At 55.1% G+C, this 23,487-nt stretch overlaps 1 protein-coding gene across 2 annotated transcripts in view; it reads right to left on the bottom strand.

Annotated features, from left to right (window-relative positions):
• ITPR3 (inositol 1,4,5-trisphosphate receptor type 3) overlaps nt 1-23,487 on the bottom strand; it is a 67,192-nt gene that overhangs the window by 27,623 nt on the left and 16,082 nt on the right. For both annotated transcript variants that reach the window (XR_009693549.1, XM_061146459.1), the window contains exons 3-17: nt 12,569-12,690; nt 10,674-10,760; nt 10,041-10,199; nt 9,756-9,854; nt 8,865-8,948; nt 8,193-8,339; nt 7,865-7,960; nt 7,269-7,319; nt 6,936-7,078; nt 5,966-6,065; nt 5,468-5,628; nt 4,716-4,857; nt 3,030-3,191; nt 743-915; nt 114-233 (exon numbers count right to left, since the gene is read on the bottom strand). Coding sequence is in view for 1 of the 2 variants with exons in the window: in XM_061146459.1 (XP_061002442.1) it covers nt 114-233; nt 743-915; nt 3,030-3,191; nt 4,716-4,857; nt 5,468-5,628; nt 5,966-6,065; nt 6,936-7,078; nt 7,269-7,319; nt 7,865-7,960; nt 8,193-8,339; nt 8,865-8,948; nt 9,756-9,854; nt 10,041-10,199; nt 10,674-10,760; nt 12,569-12,690 (1,846 nt within the window). In the remaining variant the exon portion in view is untranslated. The remainder of the gene's footprint in view (nt 1-113; nt 234-742; nt 916-3,029; nt 3,192-4,715; nt 4,858-5,467; nt 5,629-5,965; nt 6,066-6,935; nt 7,079-7,268; nt 7,320-7,864; nt 7,961-8,192; nt 8,340-8,864; nt 8,949-9,755; nt 9,855-10,040; nt 10,200-10,673; nt 10,761-12,568; nt 12,691-23,487) is intronic.

Here is a 23,487-nt window from a genome sequence, read left to right as displayed (position 1 = left end):
GGTGTCTGCGGAGAGCCTGTTCTAGCCTGAAGCTCTGAGGCGGCCGGGGAGCCGGGCAGGGGGGAGCCCTGGGGAGACTGAACCGCGGGCACGAGACAGTGCAGCCAGCTCACTCGGTCTGGATGAGAATGTCGCTGTTCTTGGGATCCAGCACACACTTGCAGATGAGCTCCTGGGTGACGGGGATGGCGATGTGATTGGACACACACAGGTCGGACAGGTAGTCCAGGAACCTGGGAAGGTGACAGCCGGGAGGGGCTCAGAGGCAGCCCCCCGGACGGGGCAAAGCCCCCTCTGCTCCCCCAGCTGGCAGCACCAGCTCCCTGATGCTCGCAGCTTACTGCTCCTCCTCCCTTTCCAAAGCTTAGAGCTGGGGCTGCGGACTCCCCTGGGAGAGGGACAACCCGTGGGCATCACCCTGGGGCTAACTGCCGAGGGGCAGAGAAAAGGACGCCCAGGGGAGGAGCGATATTCAAAATATTTAACTGGTTCGCTGCGCGCGCTGACTCACCTACTAAAAAAGGTTCTGGGGGCCTCCCACTGTACCGGGAGTCAACACTCTTACTGCTAAATTGGGCCAAATTTGGGAGGGGACTCAGGGAGGGCCCCCTCAGAGAGGGGGCAGTTTACCAACAAGTACAGAAGGAGTTCAAGATTTAACAGCCAGCGTCAGTGGCCTTCTTCCCCAGGCAGCGCTGGGAGCGGGGAGGGACAGTGGGGTGGGACCAGCGAGGGGGCCCACCTGGGCTCCCGGTTCTTGCGCACCAGGCTGACAAAGGTCTCCACCTCTGTTTTGGTGATGTGCTTCTCCAGGAGCTTGCGGTTGTTGTGCAGCAGGGCGGTGATGGTGTCTTCGGCCAGGATGTCATAGCCAATCTGGGACTGCATCATCCCGAACTGCTTGGCGATGTGCTCCTAGGGACAGCCAGGCTAAGGGTCACAGGGGGCCCACTCTGCTCCAGAACGCTGCCTCCCGGGCCCCCAGACACCAGTAGGGGACCCAGACCCTAGGAAGCTAAGGGGTCCAGGAGAGGACACCAGCCCTGGGCCAAGGGTGGGTTTCTGTAACATCGTTATTTAGCTCCCATCTAGCTCCGTGCCAGAATGAAACCCCCATGAGGGAGGGACCCTGTCTGTTAGCAGACCAGCTACATGATTGGTGGGACCTGGTGAAAATGAAATAGTAGACTCTACCCAGAAATAAACCCACACACCTATGGTCACTTAATCTTCAACAAAGGAGGTAAGAATACACAACAGAAAGTCTCTTCAGCAAGTGTCATTGGGAAAGTTGGACAGCCATATGTAAATCAATGACCTTAGAACACACCATCTCACCAAAAATAAGCTTAAAATGGCTTAAAGACTTTAATGTAAGACACATCACCATAAAATTCCTAGAAGAGATCACAGGCAAACATTCTCCGACACAAACTGTACCAGTGTTTCTGTCAGTCAGTCTCCAAAGGCAATAGAGATAAAAACAAAAATAAACAAATGGGACCTTATCAAACTTATAAACTTCTGCACAGCAAAGGAAATCATAAACAAAATGAAAAGAGAACCTACAGAATGGGAGAAAATATTTGCAAACGATGTGCCTGACAAGGGCTTAACTTCCAAAATATACAAATAGCTTATACAACTCAACAACAAAAAAACGAACCCAATTGAAAAATGGATAGACCTACCTAAATAGACAATTCTCTAAAGAAATACAAATGACCAATAGGCACATGAAAAGATGCCCAATATCACTAACCGTTTGAGAAATGCAAATCAAAACTATTAATACAATGAGGTACCTCCTCACACCAGTCAGAATGACCATCATTAAAAAGTCTACAAACAACAGATGCTGGAGAGGGTATGGAGAAAAGGGAACTCTCCCACACTGTAGGTGAGAATGTAAGTTGGTGTAGCCACTATGGAAAATAGTACAGAGGTTCCTCAGAAAACTAAAATAGAATTACCACATGATCCAGGGATCCTATTCCTTGCACATATTCAGACAAAACTGTAACTAAAAAAGATACATTCACCCCTATGTTCACAGCAGCACTATTTGCAATAGCCAAGACATGCTGCTGCTGCTGCTAAGTCGCTTCAGTCGTGTCTGACTCTGTGCAACCCCATAGACAGCAGCCCCCCAGGCTCCTCTGTCCCTGGGATTCTCCAGGCAAGAATACTGGAGTGGGTTGCCATCTCCTTCTCCAGGGCATCTTCCAAACACAGGGATCGAGCCCATGTCTCCTGCCTTGGCAGGCAGATTCTCTACCACTGAGCCACCAGGGAAACCCCACAGTGGGATATTACTCAGCCATAAAAAAGAACAAAATAACACCACTTACAGCAACATGGATGCAACTAGAAATTACCATACTAAGGGAAATTAAGAAGAGAAAGACAAATACCGTATGATATTACTTACATGTGGAATCTAAAATATGACATAAATGAACTTACCCATGAAACAAACAGGCTCACAGAGAACAGACTGGGGAGGGGAGGGGCTGGGGGAGGGGTGGAGTGGATGTTGGGGCTAGCAGATGTAAGCTTTTATATATAGAATGGATAAACAGTAAGATCCTAATGGATAGCACAGATAACTCTGTTCAATATCCTATGACAAACCATAATGGAAAAGAATATTTTTTTTAAATGTATATATATATATATAAAACTGAAACAGATGTACGACAGCAATTAAAAACACTATAAATCAACTATACTTCAATAAATTAAACTAGAGGTAATATTTTAAAAAAAAGAAAAGAAATAGCAGGACTCTTATTCAAAAACTAAGAATTTCAAGACAGCCACCGTGGAACATTAAACCCAGTGTGAGGTCCCTCAAAGGACGGAGCCAGGCTGTGTGCCGTGAGGACCAGCCTACAGTCCGATCCGCTTGAGACAGCGCCTGGCACACCGGGGTGCGCCTTGGGGAGCACGTGCGGGGTGAAGGAAAGCAGGAGCGCGGGAGCCTGCCGGCGGGCAGAGGACAGCAGGCCAGGCGGCGGGCGGCCCACCTGGTTCTTGCGGTAGTCCTCCTGGGAATGGCGCAGCACGCGGTAGCACAGGCGGAACATGTGCTGGTAGGGCGCGTTCTTCTGGTCCGACAGCTCCTCCAGCCGCACCAGGGGGCCCTCGCCCCCCTTGTCGCGGAACGGGGCCTTCAGAATGCCAAAGATCTAGGGAGCATGGAGAGTCGGGAAGAAGCCCCACATCTGCCCGCACCGCTCATCACCCTCAGCCTCATGCTGACCCTGCCCGGAGGCCACCCTGACATTAACCCCCAGCTGGTTCTAAGCTGGACATGGCCCCAGCCCACCGCTCACCCGCTCCCCTCTCCCGGCTGGAGTCCCCGGGACACTGGCCTCGGCCGGTCCCTCCCCAACGCGAATCCGAATCTCTACTCAGGTCCCAGGCCTGGCTCAGCCTCTGGGGGGAGAGCTGAGGGTGGCTACAGCTCAGGGGTCTGAGGCTAAGAGAAAGGGCAGGCCACAGCAGGGTGGCCAGAGCTTAAGAGGTCAGAAGCAGGCCCGCCTTGTCCAAAAACAAGTTTAACTCAGGGACTGAGTGTGGGTGAAAAGCTGTTATAGAACAGCAACCACAGAGCCAGAATCACACGGAATGAGAAAATCTTAGTTGGATCCTGATTCCCCCACCCAAAAAAAACGAGCTTTAAAGACGCATTTGGGGAAAGGTACAGAAAATTGATCTGGACGGGGTATTGTTGCTAGTTTTCTTAGGTGTGGTAACGAGACTCGGCTTACAGAGAACAATGCTTTTATCCTTAGGAGATGCACACTGAAGTGTTTAGAGGTGAGGTGCACCCTCTTTGGAGACGCGTGGACACGGGGGTGATGTGGACATGTAGAGTTACAGAAAGCCAGACTGGCAACGTGGTAACGAGTGCATGTTCACTGTTCTTTCAATATTTGCTCAACATTTGAAAATTTTCATAATAAAAATTTGGGGAAAAAAAAAATCTGTTTAAAGCACAAGTTCTCTATCTGACATCTGCACGAAAATCCTGGCCCTACTGCTTCCTAGCTGTGGACTCAGTCAAGTGACTCCAACCTCTGCATGCCTCGAGGGTGCAATGGGGATAATAATTAATAAGACTTTCGCTGGGTTGGGAGGATTAAATGAGGTGATTCACACAGGGCACTAAGGGCGGAGCCTGGCACATGCTAAGAGTGCAATAAATACTTATTTTAAGAGGTGATGAGATCAGCCACACCTCAAATTTTTAAAAAAATAATAATTTTTTAAAAATGTTTAAAGAAGTGATGAGAAAACAGCAGGGAGGCCACAGCTCAGCTGGAGATGTGAAAAGCAAGCTCATGTCAAAAAGATGAGCTTCCCTGGTGGTTCAGTGGTAAAGAATCCACCTGCCAATGCAGGAGACACTGGTTCGATCCCTGATTTGGGACGACCCCACATGCCATGGAGCAACTAAGCCCGTGGGTCACACCTACTGAGCCTGTGCTCTAGAGCCCGGGAGCCGCAACTACTGCAGCCTGCACGCCCCAGAGCCAGGCTCCGCAACAAGGGAAGCCAGCCCAAGGAGAAGCCCGTGCACAGCTAGAGCCAGCACAGCCAAAAATAAAGAGAATACACATATACAAAAATAAATAAATAAAAGACGTCCTGCTCGCCGGCCACAGGCCCGCCCCGGGGCCCGCCCAGCCCCAGGTGTGCGCGGCCACCTGTTTGAGGATGTTCTGCTCGCGCATCAGCTTCTGCCGCTCGCGGTTGGGCTTGGTGACCATGATGTCCAGCACGTTCTGCCCATTGTTGGGGACATCACTGACGAAAAACACCAGGTCCTCCAGCAGCTGGATGACAAACCTTCACAAAGGGACACCAGGCGAGAGGAGTGTGAAGGGCTGACCCTGGGCACCCCGAGGACCCCCTCGCGTGCCCCCAGGGGCAACCAGCCCTTCCCCACATGCCAGCCCTGCTGTCACAGCACACAGCCTGACACCTGCCTTCCACTTCTCTCCCAGCCTCACCCTGAGCTGCTCTCCACGCACACCCCTGCCCCCATCCACCCTGGATTCCAAAGTGCCCTCTGGACACAGAATCCCAGGATACTCCGACCTGGAGAAAAACCAGTAGGGCACACGGTGGGTGTCTGGTGAGAAGGGCTCTGCATTTCCATCCTGACTGCCACTTACTAGCTGTGTAACCACAGACAAATCTCTGAACCTCTCTGCACCTCAATCCCATCATGAGTGAAACAGAGGGAATGGTGACTCCATCACAGAGCTGGTTCTTGGAGTGTGTCAGCAGTGAGCCTGGGGCCCAAAGTCAGCCAGAGCCCGACAGGGACTAGTCCCTTCCTGTCACCCCACCCAGCCTGTCCGGCTTCTGCTTTGCCACCTTCGTCCATGAGACACAGACCCCAGGAGGACGAGGACTCTCAGGGAACCCCCGGAACCCAGCCCCTGCGGCCCACCTGCGGTCATTCTGGCTGATGAAACCCTCATGCAGCTTCTCCACGGCACTAGCCAGCATGGAGCTGGCGTCGTTGGCAAAGTCCAGGTCTCGGATCTCGGACACGGGAACCGACACGATGGCGAAGGCCTCCTTGTCCTCCTTGGTGGGGCACGTGCCCAGCTGCAGGAATACAGGTCAGCAGGGCCTCCAGGGACCAACCTGGACCCCAGCCCGGCCCCCAGCCCCCAGCCCGGCCCCCCAGCTCCCAGTCTGGCCCCCAGCCCCCAGCCCGGCCCCCCAACTCCCAGTCTGGCCCCCGGCCCCCAGCCCGGCCCCCGGCTCCCAGCCCGGCCCCCCAGCTCCCAGTCTGGCCCCCGGCCCCCAGCCCGGCCCCCCAGCTCCCAGTCTGGCCCCCGGCCTCCAGCCCGGCCCCTGGCTCCCAGCCCGGCCCCCCAGCTCCCAGCCTGGCCCCCGGCTCCCAGCCCGGCCCCCAGCCCCCAGCCCCCAGGGCCCACACCATGAGGCGGATGGGCCGCTCCTCCTCAACATCAATGGGCACGTTGGTGCTCTGGATCCACGTGTTGGTGCAGAGGTGCCGCAGCCGGACGTAAGAGTTCCTGCAGGCGACACAGGGAACGCATTGCAGCACCTCCCGGCTCTAACCCCCACGGCCCTGCGTCTTCCTCCTGGCTCCATGGCCAGTGGCTGTGGGCCAGGGGCGCCCGTCCCCCCCAGGTGAGGAACCAGAGGAGAGAAACCCCAGGCCCTGTGTTAACTGCCGTGCGTTCCCAAGCCCTCACACCTGGCCCACTCTCCCCAGACCCACGTGCTCCAAGAGGCCAGGCGTGCGTGCAAGCTCGGGACCCAAATTCATTTGGACAAATGAGGTTATTTACACTATTTATCCCATTCAGTGTCAACATGCCTGCGTCTCACATCAGAAATAGTCATGTCTTTGATTGTGAAACACAATTACCTTTCAGAAATGAGAAACAATCTGAACCTCCAAGTACATCTGGCCTCAAGATGCAGATAAGGGATTGGTTAATCCGCCCATCAGCCCTTTGATGGGTAACTCGATAATCCCACTACTCAGGTGAGGATGTCGGGGCCAAGTGACCAAGTCAGCTGCCTGAGGTCAGTGTTAAAGCCTGACTGACACCCAGGAAGCATCCTGATGTTCCATCCTAAAATCTCCAGGCTGGAGGACCTTAAAGGTCAGGGAGTCCATCCCCTGCACCCACTGTGTCCTGAGCCCCAGGCTGACTAGCTGTAAAGAACACGGGAGAGAAGGCGGCACCCAGGGTGCAGGGCCCGCGGCCCAGCACATGCCAAGTGCGGCAGGGGTGAGCTGCCTACAGCTGCTTCGGATCTGGATCTCCAGAGGGACGGGTCTTGCAAGGAAGGACAGAGGCGCAGGGGGTACTGGGGGTCCGGCTACCAGCCCAGGCAACCCCCCCAACCCCAGGCACACAGCGCCCACCCACCGGGGCACGAAGGAGTCAGTCTTCTGAAGCGTGGTGGGGTCCAGCTCGAAGAGGGACGCAATGTCGTTGCCATGGGGCACAGCCACCAGGCGGTACTTGATTTTCTCCCCAGCGTTCCGGCGACCTGCACGGCCCTGTGCGCCCTGGGGGCGGGGATTCCAACTCAGGCAGGAGCCCTTCCCTCCCCTCAGGCCCCCCGAAACTACTCGGGATCCCACCCGAGAGGCCTTCTCCCTCCAGCCCACTTCCCAGGGTCTCATGGACTCCCCACCCCCACCCCGGAGCCACGCATGGTCACCCTTCCCCGCCCCCAAACCCTCCTCCGATCCTCACCGCGCCTGCTGCCTTGGGATCAGAGGCGTCACCCTTGTAGCTGGGGTTCTCCTGCTCAGAGATTCAAGATGGGGAGTTAGTCACATGATCCCCGCTCCAAAACAATGTCCACATGTGACCCTGGGTTGGGGCAGGCAGACCCTACCCTCCCAGGGGTGCCCAGCCCAGCCCCAGGACTCATGCCAGCCCTGGAGGACGCACCCACAAGATCACTGCCCTCCACAGACCCACAGTTGGACGGACAGACGGACGGACACACACACACACACACACACACACACACACACACCCCAATACACACAAGCCCGTGCATCACAGACAGAGACAGATGCAGAATGTAAGCTCCACAAGGGCTGGGAGTCGTGCTCACTGCTGTAGCCCCAGGGCCTAGAACAGCTGCTAGCACAGAGCAGGGGCATCATCATGCCCATGAGACTTATCACCCGAGCATGACTACAAATACTGGTTAAATAGATAAATGAGCACAAATAAACCAGGGTCCACAGACATGTGTTTGCATGCAGGCATGTGCCAGGCACACACGCTCGTGCATGCCAGGCCGGGGCTCCCAGGATGCCCTCTGTCTCCCCACCCACCTCCGCAGCCAGGTAGTTGCCGGTGGCCAGGTGCTTGAAGCGGTAGAGGCCGTTCCAGTGGCCAGCTCCTCCACGGCACGGGTCGTGGTGGACCACCTGGGCGAGGCAGGAAGAAACGCATGGGAGGAGCACTGCAGGCCCGGAGGGCTCTGGGTGGGCGGCTCTGGGATCCTCTCCGGCCCCTTGGCCACGGAGGGGCTCAGAGGAGACAGACGCTGTGTGTGTGTGTTGGGGGGGGGGGGGGGGCGGGGGCGTGGCCTCCCACCAGGCAGGGGCGGGAGCCCAGAGAGGGAGAGCAGGCGGGCGGGGCCGGAAGCGGGGCTCTGACCTCCACCTCCCAGAGGGCGTTGGAGCTCGTGGCCGAGGTGGCGGACTGGCGCAGCGTGGTGCGCAGGAACACCTGCAGCTTGCCTTTGTACTCGTCGCACGTCAGGAACTTCTCCTGCTCCGCGTGGAACAGCCGCACCACGTCTCCCTGCAGGCGGGCCGCGGGCTCAGGGCGGGGGACCCTCCCGGCGGGCGAGCCCACCCGTCTCAGACGCCTTCCAGAGCCAGCAGGCACACGGAGCCCCAGCCCACCCCCGCGCGTGTCCGAGCGCCCACCCTGGCCGGCACAGGCCCTGACCGGGCAGCCTGGCGTCCTTGCCGGCGCGGGCACGGGGCAGAGGGTAGGGGGCCTGGGCTGGGACTGTGGAGGGGCGTGGGTGAGGGGGGAGAGCAATCAGAGGATCTGCGCCCACAGCCCCTTCCCAGAGAACAAAGTGAGCTCAGCCAGGACTGGGAGAGGATGGAGCCTCTCTTCATGAGATGAGGCCAGCCAGGGCGGCTGGGGACGGCCCTTCGGGGTGGGGGGGCTGGAGGGGGTGTGGAGCCAGAGAAGGGGGTGTGTGGAGGGGGGGCCGGACAGGGAGCAGAGCCGGGTGCCGGCAGGTGGGCGCAGGCAGGCAAGGGGACCCGGGGCGGGCGGGGCGGCAGGGGAAGGGGTGTCCGCAGTCCTCACCCCTTTCAGCACCTCCTCCAGGTGGTCTCGGAACTGCATGAACAGGTTGATCTTCCAGCTGGTGTTGCAGTTCACGGAGTTGACCTGAGGAAGCACAGAGACCCGTGAGGCTGCGCAGGCCCCCAGCCCCTCGGGAGTGGGCCGGGATAAAGGCCCAGAGCAGTGAGGGGAAACCAGCCCAGCCCCCAGTAATGAGCACAGGGAGGGGGTGTCTGCTCCCAGCCAGGGCCCCCAGACCCCAGCCCAGCGGCCCTGGGGCGGCCACCCTGTGGGGTGGAGCATGTGGGCAGATGCTGGGAGACAGAAAGGGGGGCGGGGAGGCCCACCCAGCCCCTCCAGGGGTAGACAGGGCCAGAGGGAGCGACCATGCGGGGAGGGGGTGTATAGACATTCCTCCACTGCAGGGTCGGCCCAACGAGACTACCAACGAGGGTCCCCGGACTCTTTAATCAACAGAAATTAATAAGAGGCCAGACAACCAGTTCAGACAAGGCTTTAGCAGGATTCATGCCGCAGCCCTAGGGAGCAAAAACAAGTCCCAGGCGCCCTGCTAGCTCGTCTTATAAAGGGTGAGATCCGGGTGGATCCACGGGCCGGGCCGGAGGTGTGGCCGAGGCGGCCTGCCGCCCCCTTGCTGGTGCCCTGTGCAGCCATCACGCGCAGTGCCTGGCTTTCGCTCCCAGTATCTCAGAAATAGCAGTTGGTTTTCCGCCTTTTTGCATCCTACCGTTCATAATTGCCCCCACTGTGAATGCATGCTGTTATGCTTAGTCTCATAGTTTCTTTGGATTGTGTTGCTCGTGAGACGCTTGGCCAGGTGCAGGCGCTCCTGTAATGCATCCCAGGTCCCAGCCTACATCAGCCCACCTCTCTCTCCCCCTCCCCGGTCACCTCCTTGCAGCCGGCATTGTCGCTGAGCTCGTAATTGCTGGCGTGCAGAGGCTGCCCGGCGTTGACGGGATTCAGGATCACCTTGTCCCCCACAACCACCTACGGGGACCAACGGAGCAGGGTGAGTGTGCGGAGGGCCGGGCCCCCAGGCTTCTCTCTGGTCACTCTGCCCCCTGAGAAACAGGCCTGAGCTTGTGCAAGCCCCCCACCAAGGACCCTGTGGAAGCCCCCACGGAGCTGCGGCCTGTGCCCTCCACCTGGGCCCTCCCCCCAGGCCATCCTCACGTTGTCCCCGTTGCTCCGCAGCTTCCAGAAGGGCTGGATGAAGAGCCAGGAGCCCTCGTTGCCCGTGGCATCCAGCGTCACCCGCATGGCGTTCTTCTCCAGCAGGGCCGGCAGCCGCTTGTTGACGGTCAGGTACTTGTTACTCTTCATGTGCAGGAGCTGGGGGGGCGGGGGGGTGGTGAGGTCACCCCAGGAGGCCGGCCCATCAGAGCAGGGGGTGCACAGGACCCTTGGACACACAGGATACAAACACGCAAACACGACCACACGCACACTCACACCACACCCAGTCTGGCACCCAGGTGGTCACACAAAAAAGCACTGCTCTAAACACCGTATTCGTATTAGCTCCCGTAACCCTGGAACAGCTGGACAAAAGTATTTACTATCGCTGGCCTGATCGTCCGGCTGGGGAAGGAGAGCCCCAGAGAGGGGAAGCTACTCGCCCAGGCCACAGAAGCACGTGAGCCCGGCCCCCGGGGCTCCAGGCCCTGCGCTGGCGACCACCGTGCTGAACACACACACACACCCCCGTGGACACGGCTCAGAGGCACCGGGCACAGCAGAGGCGGGCGGGCAGTCGTCCCACAGGCCAGCCGGGCGGAGCCCCCGCCCGCAGCCACCCGCCCGCACCTGGATGACGCTGCCGTACTTCACGACATCCCCATGCACCTTCTTGTTCTCCGTGTCGTTCTGCTTCTGCTCCATCTGGGCCGCGTGCTGCACAGACACAGGCTGCGGTGGAGGGCGGGCCCGACCCCCCGCACCCACAGGCCCTGCCACTGCACCCAGAGGGACCCACCCCCGCCCACCCCAGGCCATCTGTCCTGTTCCTCCTGCTGCTATGGGAGAATGAGGCTCAGAGTGCAGAGGGGCAGCCTGGGCACCCAGCAGGCAGCCTGGGGCACTAGGCCCCTCCTCTCTGCCCCCTTCCCACCACCTCACTCTGGGGGAGGGGGCAGCCAACAGACCCCTAAGCCCCCTACAGCCCCGACACCCCCAGCAGATAACCTAAGGCTGGGCCTCCTCCCCCGTCACACCAGAGTCCTGGGGCCCCAACTCAGGACCCCTGGCCCAGCCCTGCAGGTGTGCTGGGCACCATGCCCTCCTCCTCCTCCCTCTCCTCTGCGACGTTCCCTCCCCAGCACTGCGTGTGCTCCCGGCCCACCGCCTCCAGGGAGCCTTCCCTGACGGGCCACAGCCAACTCTGAAGGATCCAGCTCCGGTCCTCCGGGATTTGGTTTGCCTCCCGTTAAGGACACCTTTTTAGGCTCTTCTGTCCCATGAGCCTGGAAGCTGCCTAAGGATACACCATGCCTCCTGCATCAGACTGGGGGGGGGTCCTGCCGGTGGGGGGGCAGCGCTCTCTCCTCCATCAGACCAGCACTCCTTAAAGCAGTGGTCCCTCTGCCCCTTCCACCTCCTCAGTCCCGTTATCCGGGCCTCAAGCCTGAAGCTAGTGGGAAGGTGGCTGCGGGGCACCGTGCCAGGTACCACGTGACTTTGCACAAACCTCAGTGCCTGGCTGTGTGAGCACGTGTGGTGCTGAGGATCTGCACACACGTGAATGCCCCACACCCTGCCAGACCCACAGCCCAGCCTGGGCCTGCGGCAGCAGGGCAACAGCAAGGAAAAAGCTCGCGACAGCCCCCAGCGGGGGTGAAGACGTTCTCGGGTAAAACAGCTCAGCAGCACACACCCAGCCCCATCTCCAGCACGGCTCACAGCTGTGGGGTGTGGGGCGGGCCCTCTCGTTCCCCATTTCACACCCACCTCCTGGGGGAAGGCGATACTGGAAGCAAGGCCGGCCTGGTGGTGGGAGGGGCTGGGGCCCCAGGCCCAGGGGAGGGTCCCAGCAGCATGCTACGACCTTGCTGACCCTGGGTAAGCCTCCCACTCGCTTCCACGGGGACTGGGCTGGGAGCCCTGAGCTCGGTTCGGAGAGAACTAGCCAGGATGTGAACGCCAGGCCTGAGCACCACCGCTGGGCCCCACGCAACAACATCGGCCAGAGACCCAGGGACCATCTAAGCCCCATGCCAACTCATAGGATGTCCCCAACAGCCTAGTCCCCTCGAAGGGCCCCAGGCTCTAACTCTACAGAATGAGGGGAGAGGTTAAGACTAGTTCTCAAATCAAGTTCACTGAAAGCACTTCTCTAGAAGCCCCAGTAACTCCATGTACAGTTGCCCAGGTTTCTCACTGCACTACGATGTCCCGCTGAAGACCTAGCTAAGACCCACTGAAGGCAGTCCACAGCTCACTGCACCACGGGTCCTGGGACAGGGCTGCACTGGCTTGGAGGAGGAGACGCCTGCCTCCAACTGGCACAGAGGGGTGGATGAGTGGGCCTCTGGCCGGGCTCAGACCCCCCACCTCCTTCACAGGGACACACATCGGTCTCTGGCCTGATGGGTCAAACCTCAGGACTCAGCCACTAGGCCCTGTCGGCCCTGATGAATGGCAGCCCTGTGCGTGTGCCCGGGTTCGTGAGACACACGGGCCAGTGGACACCCGCACGCCCACACCTGTAACTTCTGCAGCAGCACCACGTCAGCGATCTTCTCCTTGTCCTGTTTGGTCTGCTTGGCCTTCCAGTACTGCTTCTGGGCCGAGTAGCGGTTCATGGGACACACCTTGAAGAGGCAGTCTGGGGGGTTGGGGGGCAGAAAGAGGGAGATCGGTTCACGCGGGGCTCCGGGAAGACCCCAGCCTGCGGCCCTGCCCGCATACCCCATCTCTGCCCTGCCCCCCACCACTGCCCCTGGCCCCACCAGGGTGAAGAGGCAGCGTCGGAAGACCCCCGGAGAACCTGAAGCACCCTGGATCGTGCTGAGTAGGATGGAGGGGCTGGGAAGCACCGGCCCCTCACCTGGGGGCGGACGCATGCCCGCTTCCCCACGGGAGGCTTATCAGAAGCCCTTAAAACCCCACTCCTGTGCCCGGTCTGGCTCCACGTTTTGTACTCTGGCGGCCGACAGTTCACAGCAGCATCCCTCTCTGGACCACCACTATCTTCCCCACAGTTCCCTGGGAAGTCATCAATACATCCCCCCCTCCAACCCCCCAGCAGAGGTGGCCTCCATCCCGCAGCAGGAGGAGGAGACTGTCTGGTGGTCCCTGTGGGATCAACCTGAGGCCTCTCTTCCCCTGAAACCATCTCCTTGTTCGGCTTGTCCCTGGCCTGTAGGAAGGGGGCTCCCTGATACTCTGCCTGGGACCCCTTCTTCATAATTCTCCCTTTGAGGCTCTGCTTCTAGAGAATTCAACCTAGGACAGAGCCAATTAAAATTCCAGAAATAAGTTCTTTATTAGCTGGGTTTTATTTTGGAAATAGATACAACGTCAATGATTTTCATAATCCCAAACTCTAGAATGTTAAGATTTTTCTACCTATGGAAAGGAGGCATGAGCTGGAAAACCCTGAAGTGCGGTGAGAAGAGACAGAGGATTTGGGGTGCTGTGAAATGCTGGCATGGGGACAGCGCCTGTCTGACAATACCGTGGGCTGTGCTGTGAGGCAGTGAGCTCTCTGTCACAGGAGGGAATCCCAGGAAAGCAGAGAACTGAGCTCATGGCCTCTAAGACCCCTCTCCGGCTGCAGTGCTGTGCCTTCCTGACCGGCAGCAATACAGGAGGAAGACAGTTGTGCTGTGAACCCAGACAGGGCCCCTGGGAGGCAGATCACAGAGTCGGGGCGCCCCCACCGCAGGCCCCTCCCTCTACCCTCTAAGGGAAGGTTATGTCCCCACTCTGGTCAAAACTAGTCCAACAGCCCCTGGAAACCAAAAACAAAACTGGGGTTTCTGCCTAGCCCACAAGCAGGCAGAGGCCCCTGGTCATCAGGAAGGGAAACCAAGTGAGGCAAAGTTCAGAGAACACAGAACTTCCTTGAAAGCAGGGGGGAAAAGACAATTCCACAAGCAGATGCAGCCAACAAGGCTGCCCTAGTCTGCCCACCCTGGTACCACCAGCATGAGAGGGCGTCACTTCAGAAACACTCAATTCTTCGCACAGCGCACGTCTTCACAGGGTTCTGCCCAACCTTCAAGAAGCTGGGTGTCACCTCCTCCAGGAAGTCCTCCTGCTTCTCCAGGCTAAATGGGAGTGTTCAGGGCTCCTGGTCCCCTAGTCATCACATTATAGTTCCCAGTAGGAGTTGGGGAAGCAGGGTGTTTTAGAAATGGGAGGGGGTGATTTTTGTTGTCCCAACCAGTGAGGTCACAGCTAGCCTGTAGGGGGCAGGACAGGGATGCTAGGCGCCAGCGCCGTAACACAAAGGGGTCCCGCCCGCTCACAGGTGGATGGCTGCAGGCGCGCTCTGGGCCCAGCGTGGTGCACAGAAGCAGTCTTTTTTGTATGCTTTTAGCAAACACTGACTTTTCCAGGAATGCAACTCCAATACAAACAGGGATCTGTGTTGTCCTTTGTTATTCAAACCTCACAGGGAGATTTGTGCTGTTTCAGAGGAGGTATCACATGGCTGCACCCACCACCTACGTTTGTGGCCGCGTCAGAGGCCAGCTCTGACTGCTGCCTGGAGTCTTCTAACTGTGCCCAAGATTTCCTTCTAAAATCTGTGTGTTACTTCCTTATCACTGTTGTCCATCTTTTTCTCAGTCATGCTTGGGGCATTACACTGTCCCTGTTCCCTACCCGCAAACCCTCCTCCCCCACCGCCCTGCTCCAGGCTCACTCAGATCCTGGCCCTAGACACCCCATTTTATATTACATAAATATGCATATGAATAGATTGCATTGTTTTTTAATTCCACTTTATAATATTAAAGGGAGGCTCTGAGTCTGGCTGGCTGGTCTACTTAGACAGGAGGGGGCAGGCCAGGCCCTGAGTGAGCCTGGAGCCGGGGAGGGCAGCAAGCCCTGGTGATGGGGTGCAACCCGCCCCTCCCCACCCAGCTGACCCCCGCCACACCCAAAGCAAAGAGGAGAAATGGAGGGGAGACAGACACTGCCGTGGGTGCCTGAAAGCAGAGTTCTCACTCTTCTGACCTGACTCACGGAGGAAAGAGATTGTGAGGTCACCGTTTCATGAAACAAATGGGGACTTCCTGTCCCTGGTGGTGATGAGTAGGCTCTAGGCCTGACAGGGCAGAGAACCCTGGTTATAATCCATTCTGGTCCCACCTCACCAGAAAACAATGAAAGCAACCAGATTTTTCAAACGTGTATTAAGACTTCTTAGAGAACTGAGAGGGGCTTCCCTGGTGGCTCAGTGGTAAAGAAGCTGCCTGCCAATGCAGGAGACATAAGAGACGCAGGATCGATCCCTGGGTGGGGAAGATCCCCGGAGGAGGGCATGGCAACCCACTCCAGTAGTCTTGCCTGGAGAACCCCATGGACAGAGCAGCCTGGCGGGCTATGGTCTGAAGGGTCACAAAGAGTCAGACACAACTGAAGCAACTTTAGCACAAGCCAAGAACTGAGTGAGGGGTCATCCAGCCAGAACAGAAGATCGAAAGGGGAACCAAGGAGGTGTGTAAACACCCAAGCGACTTTACTGGGCATTTGTTGAGTCCAGAGAACACGAACTCTTTATCTGGACGGCTTTGCCAGGTGACAAGGCAGATATTCAAGCCCAGGCCCAGGGAAGGTGGGAAGTATAACAGGAGACCCTCCCTTTAAAAGCTGGACCCTCAAAGGGCTACACCCCCAGCACAGGTTGACCCCAGAGAACAGCTCCTTCCTGGAACTAGGGCCCCATGGAGTCCCCTCGATGGTGCCAGGAACCCCAAACTCAAGCTTGGCTTCAGGCTCGTGTCTTGGGCAGGCGGAGTCCCCAGAAATCTGAGGACAGGATATACACACCTTCTCGGGAGGAAGATACCATCATCCTGGTCTACAGTCCCTCAGACCAGATGTTCAAATGCAATGACCCATATACAGTCAAAGATAACCAGGAATTCCTGGGAACCAGACGCCACAAGAGAAAACAAGCCCAAAACAAGACACTAGAAACAGACCCGAAGAGACTCAGACACAGCCACCACCGTAAAACTCTGCTTAAATCAATGAAAGAAGAGCCTGAGGGTCTCTGCAGGGAAACAGGAAATAAAATGTGACACAGCAGAAAAAGAACCAAATAGAATTTCTAGAAATAAAAAAGCTTCACGTTTAAAACTCACTGGATGAATCAGGAGATGCATCTTACTACTATTCTATCGCATTCTTTGAAGGATGGCTGACCCTATGACAGGGACTTAACGGCCCACAAGGGGTCAGAACCTGGATCTGAACAACATACGCTGCCCTGAGCATCGCAGCAGAGACTTGACGCCAGAAGTGATCCCTCCCTGCTCCCGCTTCCTCTTTATCTTTCTTGGAAACTTGCTACCTAGAACTTGTCAAATTTGTCTTTTTCTCTTACACAGATCCTCCCTTAGAGCCTTGCCCACAATACATAACATATAATGCCTATTGATCCCACTATTGGGCATATTTAGGAGAAAGCTCTAATTCAAAAAGATACATGCACCCAATGTTCACAGCAGCATTATTTACAATAGCCAAGACACAGCATCAACCTAAATGTCCATCTACACATGAATGGCTAAAGAAGGTGTAGTATATATATACAATAGAATATTAGTCAGCAATAAAAAAATGCCATTTACACCAACATGGATGGACTTAGAGATTATCATATTAAGTGAAGTCAGAAAGAGAAATACAAATACCACGTGATATCACATATACAGAATCTAAAAAGTGATGTAAATGAACTTATTTATAAAACAGAAAGAAAAAAATAAAAATAAAAAAACAAAACAAAAAGAGATCCACAGATACAGAAAACAAACTTACGGTTACCAAAAGGGGTGAGTGAGGGCTGGGGTGGGAGGAGAGATAAACTAGGAGATTGGGATTAGCATATGCACACTACTATACACAGAAACAGACAAATAACAAGGGTCTACTGGATAAGGGAACTATATTCAGTATCTTGCGACAATCTATAATGGAAAAGAATCTGAAAAAGAATACATATACATACACATAGCGTATAGCGTTAAGTCGCTCGGTCGTGTCCGACTCTGCGACCCCATGGACTGTAGCCCATCAAGCTCCTCTGTCCATGGAATTCTCCAGGCAAGAAAACTGGAGTGGGTTGCCATGCCCTTCTCCAGGGGATCTTCCCAACCCAGGGTCGAACCCAGGTCTTCTGCATTGTAGGCACATTCTTTGCTGTCTGAGCCACGAGGGAAACCCATACATAAATACATACATACATATATATATATATAAGTATATATAACTGAATCACTTTGCTATACATCTGAAACTATCACAACACTGTAAACTAACTACACATCAATTTTTTACATAGTTTAAAAAACAGAGGAGAAATGCAAGTAAAAAAAATGCTTATTGAATGAATAAATGATTTGAGCCCACTAAAATGTTTGTGGGAGACTTCCTTGGTGGTCTGGTGGTTAAGAATCTGACTGCCAATGCAGGAGACATGGGTTCGATTCCTGGTCCAGGAAGATTACACATGCCACGGGGCAACTAAGGCCATGTACCACAACTCCTGAGCCCTTAAGCCGCAATCAATAAAGCCCACGTGCCTGAGAGCCTGTGCTCTGCAACTAGAGAGTAGCCCCCACTGACCACAACTAGAGAAAGCCCGTGCACAGCAACGAAGACCCCTCACAGCAAAAAGTAAAATGAATAAATAAATTAATGCTTGAGGTTCACCCCGGTGCACATCTCCATGCTTCCACTCTGCTTCGCTCTTTGCCCAGAGGTGGCCCTGCCCAAACCCAGGAGGGGCCAGCACCTTCCTTTTCACCAGACTTCAGGGCAGAAGGGCGGAGAGAAGGAAAGGTGTAAGGGCAGCAGGGGATTGGACCCACACAGGAGCAGCAGCATCAAAGGCCAAAGGAAAGTCGGGGTCCAGAGAGGCTTCCTACAGTAAGGACTGTGTGCTTGGGCATGGACCAGGGGTGCCGGGCGTAGGGCTGGTGAGGCTGCAGCCAAGAGGATAGTCATTTATTAAACAAAATCAACTGACATTCCTGGAAACTGACTGTTGGTGTTGTTTAGTCACTCAGTCCTGTCCGACTCTTTGCAGCCCCATGAACTGCAGCACGCCAGGCTTCCCTGTCCTTCACCATCTCCTGGAGCCTGCTCAAACTCATGTCCATTGAGTCAGGGATGCCATCCAACCATCTTGTCCTCTGTGATCCCCTTCTCCTCCTGATTATGGTATATAACACTTCAAAAACCACTGTGTAGAATCATACAGGGGAGTTGGGAGATTTAAAAAAACACAAACTCTCAGGTCCCCCATAGAGCTGGGCAGTGGATGAAGCCTAGCATTTTTAAAGGCACACCCCACCCACACCCTCAACCCCAAGTGGTTCTTCTGCTCAACCAAGGTTGAAAAGCACTAGCAGGGGATTTGAGATGAGAACAGAGCACAGGGAATAAAGTTATGCAACCACAATTATGCATAAACTCTGCATAAATCATGTAAACACCTGTTTCTAATCTTTAACTTTTAGACTCAACTTACAGAACACTGAAGACTCCACTGCTGTTACAGAAGAGAACGCAAAGCTTATTCAGCATTAATGATGTGAAACTTACAGGGTGAGTGGCTGGTAGAAGGTGCATGCCGGGCAGAGCACTGTAGAAGCTGACGGGATGAGAAATAAAGGTGTGACCGTGATACTCAGGTTTATAAAGGTGACAGTCAGTGGAGAATCTACACCAGCCACAGGATGCTGCTGCGGGGGGGGGGGGGGGGGGGGGGAGCGGGGCGGAGTCGGGGAGAAAGTGGAGTGATGGGCCAAGTGAGCAAACCTCTCCTGGAATAAGCACAACATTTGGTGACCTGGGGTAGCCAGCAGAAGAAATGATGGACGGGGTGAATGGGTTTGCCTTCTCTGGTTACACCGCTGCGGGAGGCACTAAATGGGACCACCCCAGCGGGGAGCAAATTTGCAGTCTGGATCAGAACCCACAGACGTCCCCTCCCTGGGACTCAGCAATCTTGCCACTGGTCCTTAAACAACAGCCGCCACCACCTGCATTCCTACGGCACAGTCACAGTTGTACAAAGCGACGAGAGGGCTTCCCCGGTGGTCCAGAGGTCAGGAATCCGCCTGCCAACGCGGGGGACACGGGTTTGATCCCTGGTCTGCGAAGATTCCACTTGCCGTGGGGCAACGGAGCCTGCGTGCCACAACCAGCAAAGCCTGGGCTCCCGAGAGCCTCTGTTCCCCAACAAGAGAAGCCACCGCAACGAGAGCCCCCGTGTCGCCACTGGAGAAAAGTCGGTGTGCAGCAACAAGATCCAGCGCAGCCAAAACTAAATAAATCAACAAACCTCCGTTTTAAAAAACGTGACGAGAGACAAGGGTCTTGCAGCAACACTGTCGAGAATGGTAGAGACTGGACTCAGGCCATGCGCCCGTCGAAGGGGACTGGTTACATAAATTACAGAGGAGCCACGCGAGGGACGGCTGTGGCGCTGTGGCGGGGGAGGGCCAGAAATCCAGGCTGCAACCTGGGTAAACCTTGGAGCGGTTAGGCTAAGTGAGATATGCCGGTCCCCAAAGAACAAATACAGTATGATGCTGCTCATGTGAAGTACTTAGACTAATCAGATTCATAGAGACAGGAAGTCGGATGGTGGGGTGGGGGGAATGGGGTGTGAAGGGGGAGTTATTATTTAACGGATATAGAGCTTCATTTTTACCAAAGGAAAAGCCGTTCTGTGGATGGACAGTGGTGAGGGCTGATGAGAGAGTGCTTAACGCCACTGACCAGTACACCTATACACTTTTTTTTTCTTTTGGCCAGGCCATGCAACTCGCAGGATCTTAGTTTCCCAACCAGATATCGAACAGGGGCCCTCAGCAATAAAAGCAGAGTCCTAACCACTGAAATGCCACGGAATTCCTATGACCTGTACACTCTGTCGACAAAGGTCCATATAGTCAAAGCTATGGTCTTTTCAGTACCCACGTACGAATGTGAGTTGGACCATAAAGAAGGCTGAGTGCCGAAGAACTGATGCTTTTGCATTGTGGTGCTGGAGAAGACTCGTGAAAGTCACTTGGACAGCAAGGAGATCCAACCAGTCAATCCTAAAGGAAATCAACCCTGAATATTCATTGGAAGGACTGATGTGGAAGCTAACGCTCCCATGATTTGGCCACCTGATGTGAAGAGCCAACTCATTGGAAAAGACTCTGATGCTGGGAAAGATTGAAGGCAGGAGGAGAAGGGGATGACAGAGGTTGAGATGGTTTGATGGCATCACCGACTAAATGAACATAAGACTGAGAAAACTCTGGGAGACAGTGAAGGACAGGGAAACCTGGCGTGCTATAGTCCATGGGGTCGCAGAATCAGACACAACTTAGTGACTGAACAGTACAATACACAATACACTTAAAAATGAATAAGACGGTAAAGTTTGTGTAGTTATTCACAATTAAAAAATAAATATTTTTGAAATGCTTAAAACTAGATCATCTATAGGAACAGTTTTCACAGTTATCCAGGAATATGAATACAAATGAGGTTTTTTTTTTTTACAAATGAGTTTTTAAAAGAAAAAAAAAGGGGGGAGGAAAGAGAGTTCAAGGCTGACTTTATTTTTTTGGGTTCCAAAATCACTGCAGATGGTGAATGCAGCCACGAAATTAAAAGACGCTTACTTCTTGGAAGGAAAGTTATGACTAACCTAGACAGCATATTAAAAAGCAGAGACATTACTTTGTCAACAAAGGTCCGTCTAGTCAAGGCTATGGTTTTTCCAGTACTCATGTACAGATGTGAGAGTTGGACCATAAAGAAAGCTGAGCGCGCAAGAATTGATGTTTTTGAACTGTGGTGTTGGAGAAGATTCTTGAGAGTCCCTTGGACTGCAAGGAGATCCAACCAGTCCATCCTAAAGGAGATTAGTCCTGGGTGTTCATTGGAAGGACTGATGTTGAAGCTGAAACTCCAATACTTTGGCCACCTGTCTCGAAGAACTGACTCATTTGAAAAGACCCTGATGCTGGGAAAGATTGAGGGCAGGAGGAGAAGGGGACAGCAGAGGATGAGATGGTTGGATGGCATCACCGACTCGATGGACATGAGTTTGGGTGGACTCCAGGAGTTGGGAAGGACAGGGAGGCCTGGCGTGCTGCGGTTCATAGGGTCGCAAAGAGTCGGACACGACTGAACGACTGAGCTGAACTGAACTGAACTGAATATAGAAGGTCTCCAGTAGGATCTATCCACAGCAAGACTCAAAAAGTAAAAAGACAAAGATACAGAACAGACTATATAGAATTAGGGACTTCCCTCGTGGTCTAGTGTTTGAGTGCAAGTGACACGGCTTTGACCCCTGATCCCTGGCTGAGGAACTAGGAAACCAATGCCTCGTGGGTATGGCCCCAAAAAACAATGCTATGAAAAAGGGGGGAAGTCTAAATGTATGTTTGCATTTGCAAGAAGAACCACTGGAGGATGCATAAGACACTGAACAAAGTGGTTACCTACAGGATCAACAATGGAGATGGAAGAGGGCGTGAGAGCAAGCCCTGATGGATGTCTGCACAGTGTTCTGAGGTGTAACCGAATGAATAAATTACCTAGTTGGATTCTCCAGTAGGGCAGTCCCTGGAAATGGGGACAGGAGAGGGTGGGGTGGGGGCACCAGTGCTCTCATCTGGATCCTAGAGTCTGTATTTGTATTCCTTTTATAAGAAGGAAAAACAGAAAAGATGAAGAGTAAAATTTTAAGTACCCCATAAACATATGAAAAGATGTTCTGTCTCACTAGTAGTCAGAGGAATGCAAATTAAAACCACAGTGAGATGCCATTTCACACCCAGCGGGCTGGAAGACATTTCAGCGGGACCAAACCAGGATGGGGCTGCAGCTAAGGGCAGCCAGTGTCGGGGGTGAGCCGGGGTGAACGCGCACAGCCCCCGAGGAAGGCAGCAGGGGCCGTTCCTAGAGAGACGAACAGAGGCCCCCCACCGGGGTCACCCGCCTCGGAACACACCCGAGAAACCCTTGCCCGCGAGCCCAGGAGACACGTGTGCACCGGGTGCCCACTGCAGCATTGTTGGCAACTGTCAAAAACTGCAAATGAAGTAAAGGCTCCTCACAACAGAACCGAATAAAGGACTGCAGCTGACTCCCCCAGTGGAGTACTACGCAGCAATTAAACAGATGAACTACAGCCACAGGGATAACACAGATAAATCCCCAAAGACAGTGCGGCATGAAAAAAAACTGCAGGAAGATTTGTACAGAAGACTACCTTTAACATATGGGGTCGGAAAAATGGAAAAGAATACCCTATATAACTTGAAGAAATGTCTCTACATATTAGTAGCAAAAGCATAAAAGCCGGCCCCTGGATGAGGTACCCCATTTTCTGAAAGTGTCTGCCTCTGGGGAGGGGGAAGGGGGAGAAGTTGGGGAAGACGCAGGGGGCTTCGGCATAAGATGCTGTCTCTTTAGGAATGCAGAGGACCTGAAATAACCATGGTAGAAAGGATCTGAGACAGCTCAGTCGTGGGTACACGGGTGTGTGTTATTTTTCTGTTTATGTGCTCTTTTTAGTAGTTGAAATGGATCTTAATCACAATACAAGTAACAGTGAACCGGGCTTGGAAGATGGTCAGGGAGAGCAGAGGCCTGAGGCTGGGGGCGGAGGGCACCCAGTGTGAAGCACCCAGTGTGAACTGGAAGTCCTCTCATCCAGCCCCGCACCTGCCCCCCACTGGATGGGGTAGGTGACCCCTACACTCTTCATGGGGTTGCCGTAGCAGTGATGTGAGCGCGGAGCTTCCCAGGGAGACGAGGAGGTGCGTCCTTCTGCACTGGGTCTCCCGCGCCAGCGTGGAGGAGAAGAGGGCTGTGGGACGGGCCCTGCCCAGACCCGGCCCAGAGGGAGAGCAGGACTCAGGGGAGCCATAACCCGAGGCCCCCGCAGCGAAGCAGAGGCCAGGGAGGCCGGGCTGGCGCGTGGTGCCCGACACACCGGGGCACCCGCAACCTGGGCCTCCCAGGGCCCTGCCAGCTCCGGAAAGAATTTCCTGAGCGTGTCGGGGCTTGGGACGGCCCTGGGAGGTACCGGAGCTGAGACCACAAGCAGGGAGCTAACCAGAGGCCGATGGAGGCCGGGCGGCGGCTTCACAGGCTTGGCCGACCCGCCTGGGGACCTCCAGGGTCGGCAGGGGAAGGGGGACCCCGCCGCGTGGGGAGAGAGGGCGAGACACAGCTCCCAGCCACGGAGAGGCCCACCCCCGGCGGCCCCAGGACATGGCCAGCCATCCCTGAGAGCTCTGGGCAAGTTCTAGATGCCTGCCACAGCCCCCACACCCGGGGCGGGGGGGTCTCCCTCCAGGACTGTTTGGGGGAGAAACACAGAACAGTGAGAGACCAGGCTCCCGGGTTGGGGGCCAGGATC

This window comes from Dama dama, chromosome 7 (genome assembly GCF_033118175.1).
Source record: "Dama dama isolate Ldn47 chromosome 7, ASM3311817v1, whole genome shotgun sequence".
Taxonomy (NCBI): Eukaryota; Metazoa; Chordata; class Mammalia; order Artiodactyla; family Cervidae; genus Dama; species Dama dama.
Note: the sequence above shows the minus strand (reverse complement) of the source record. Positions and strands in the feature narration are given on the sequence as shown.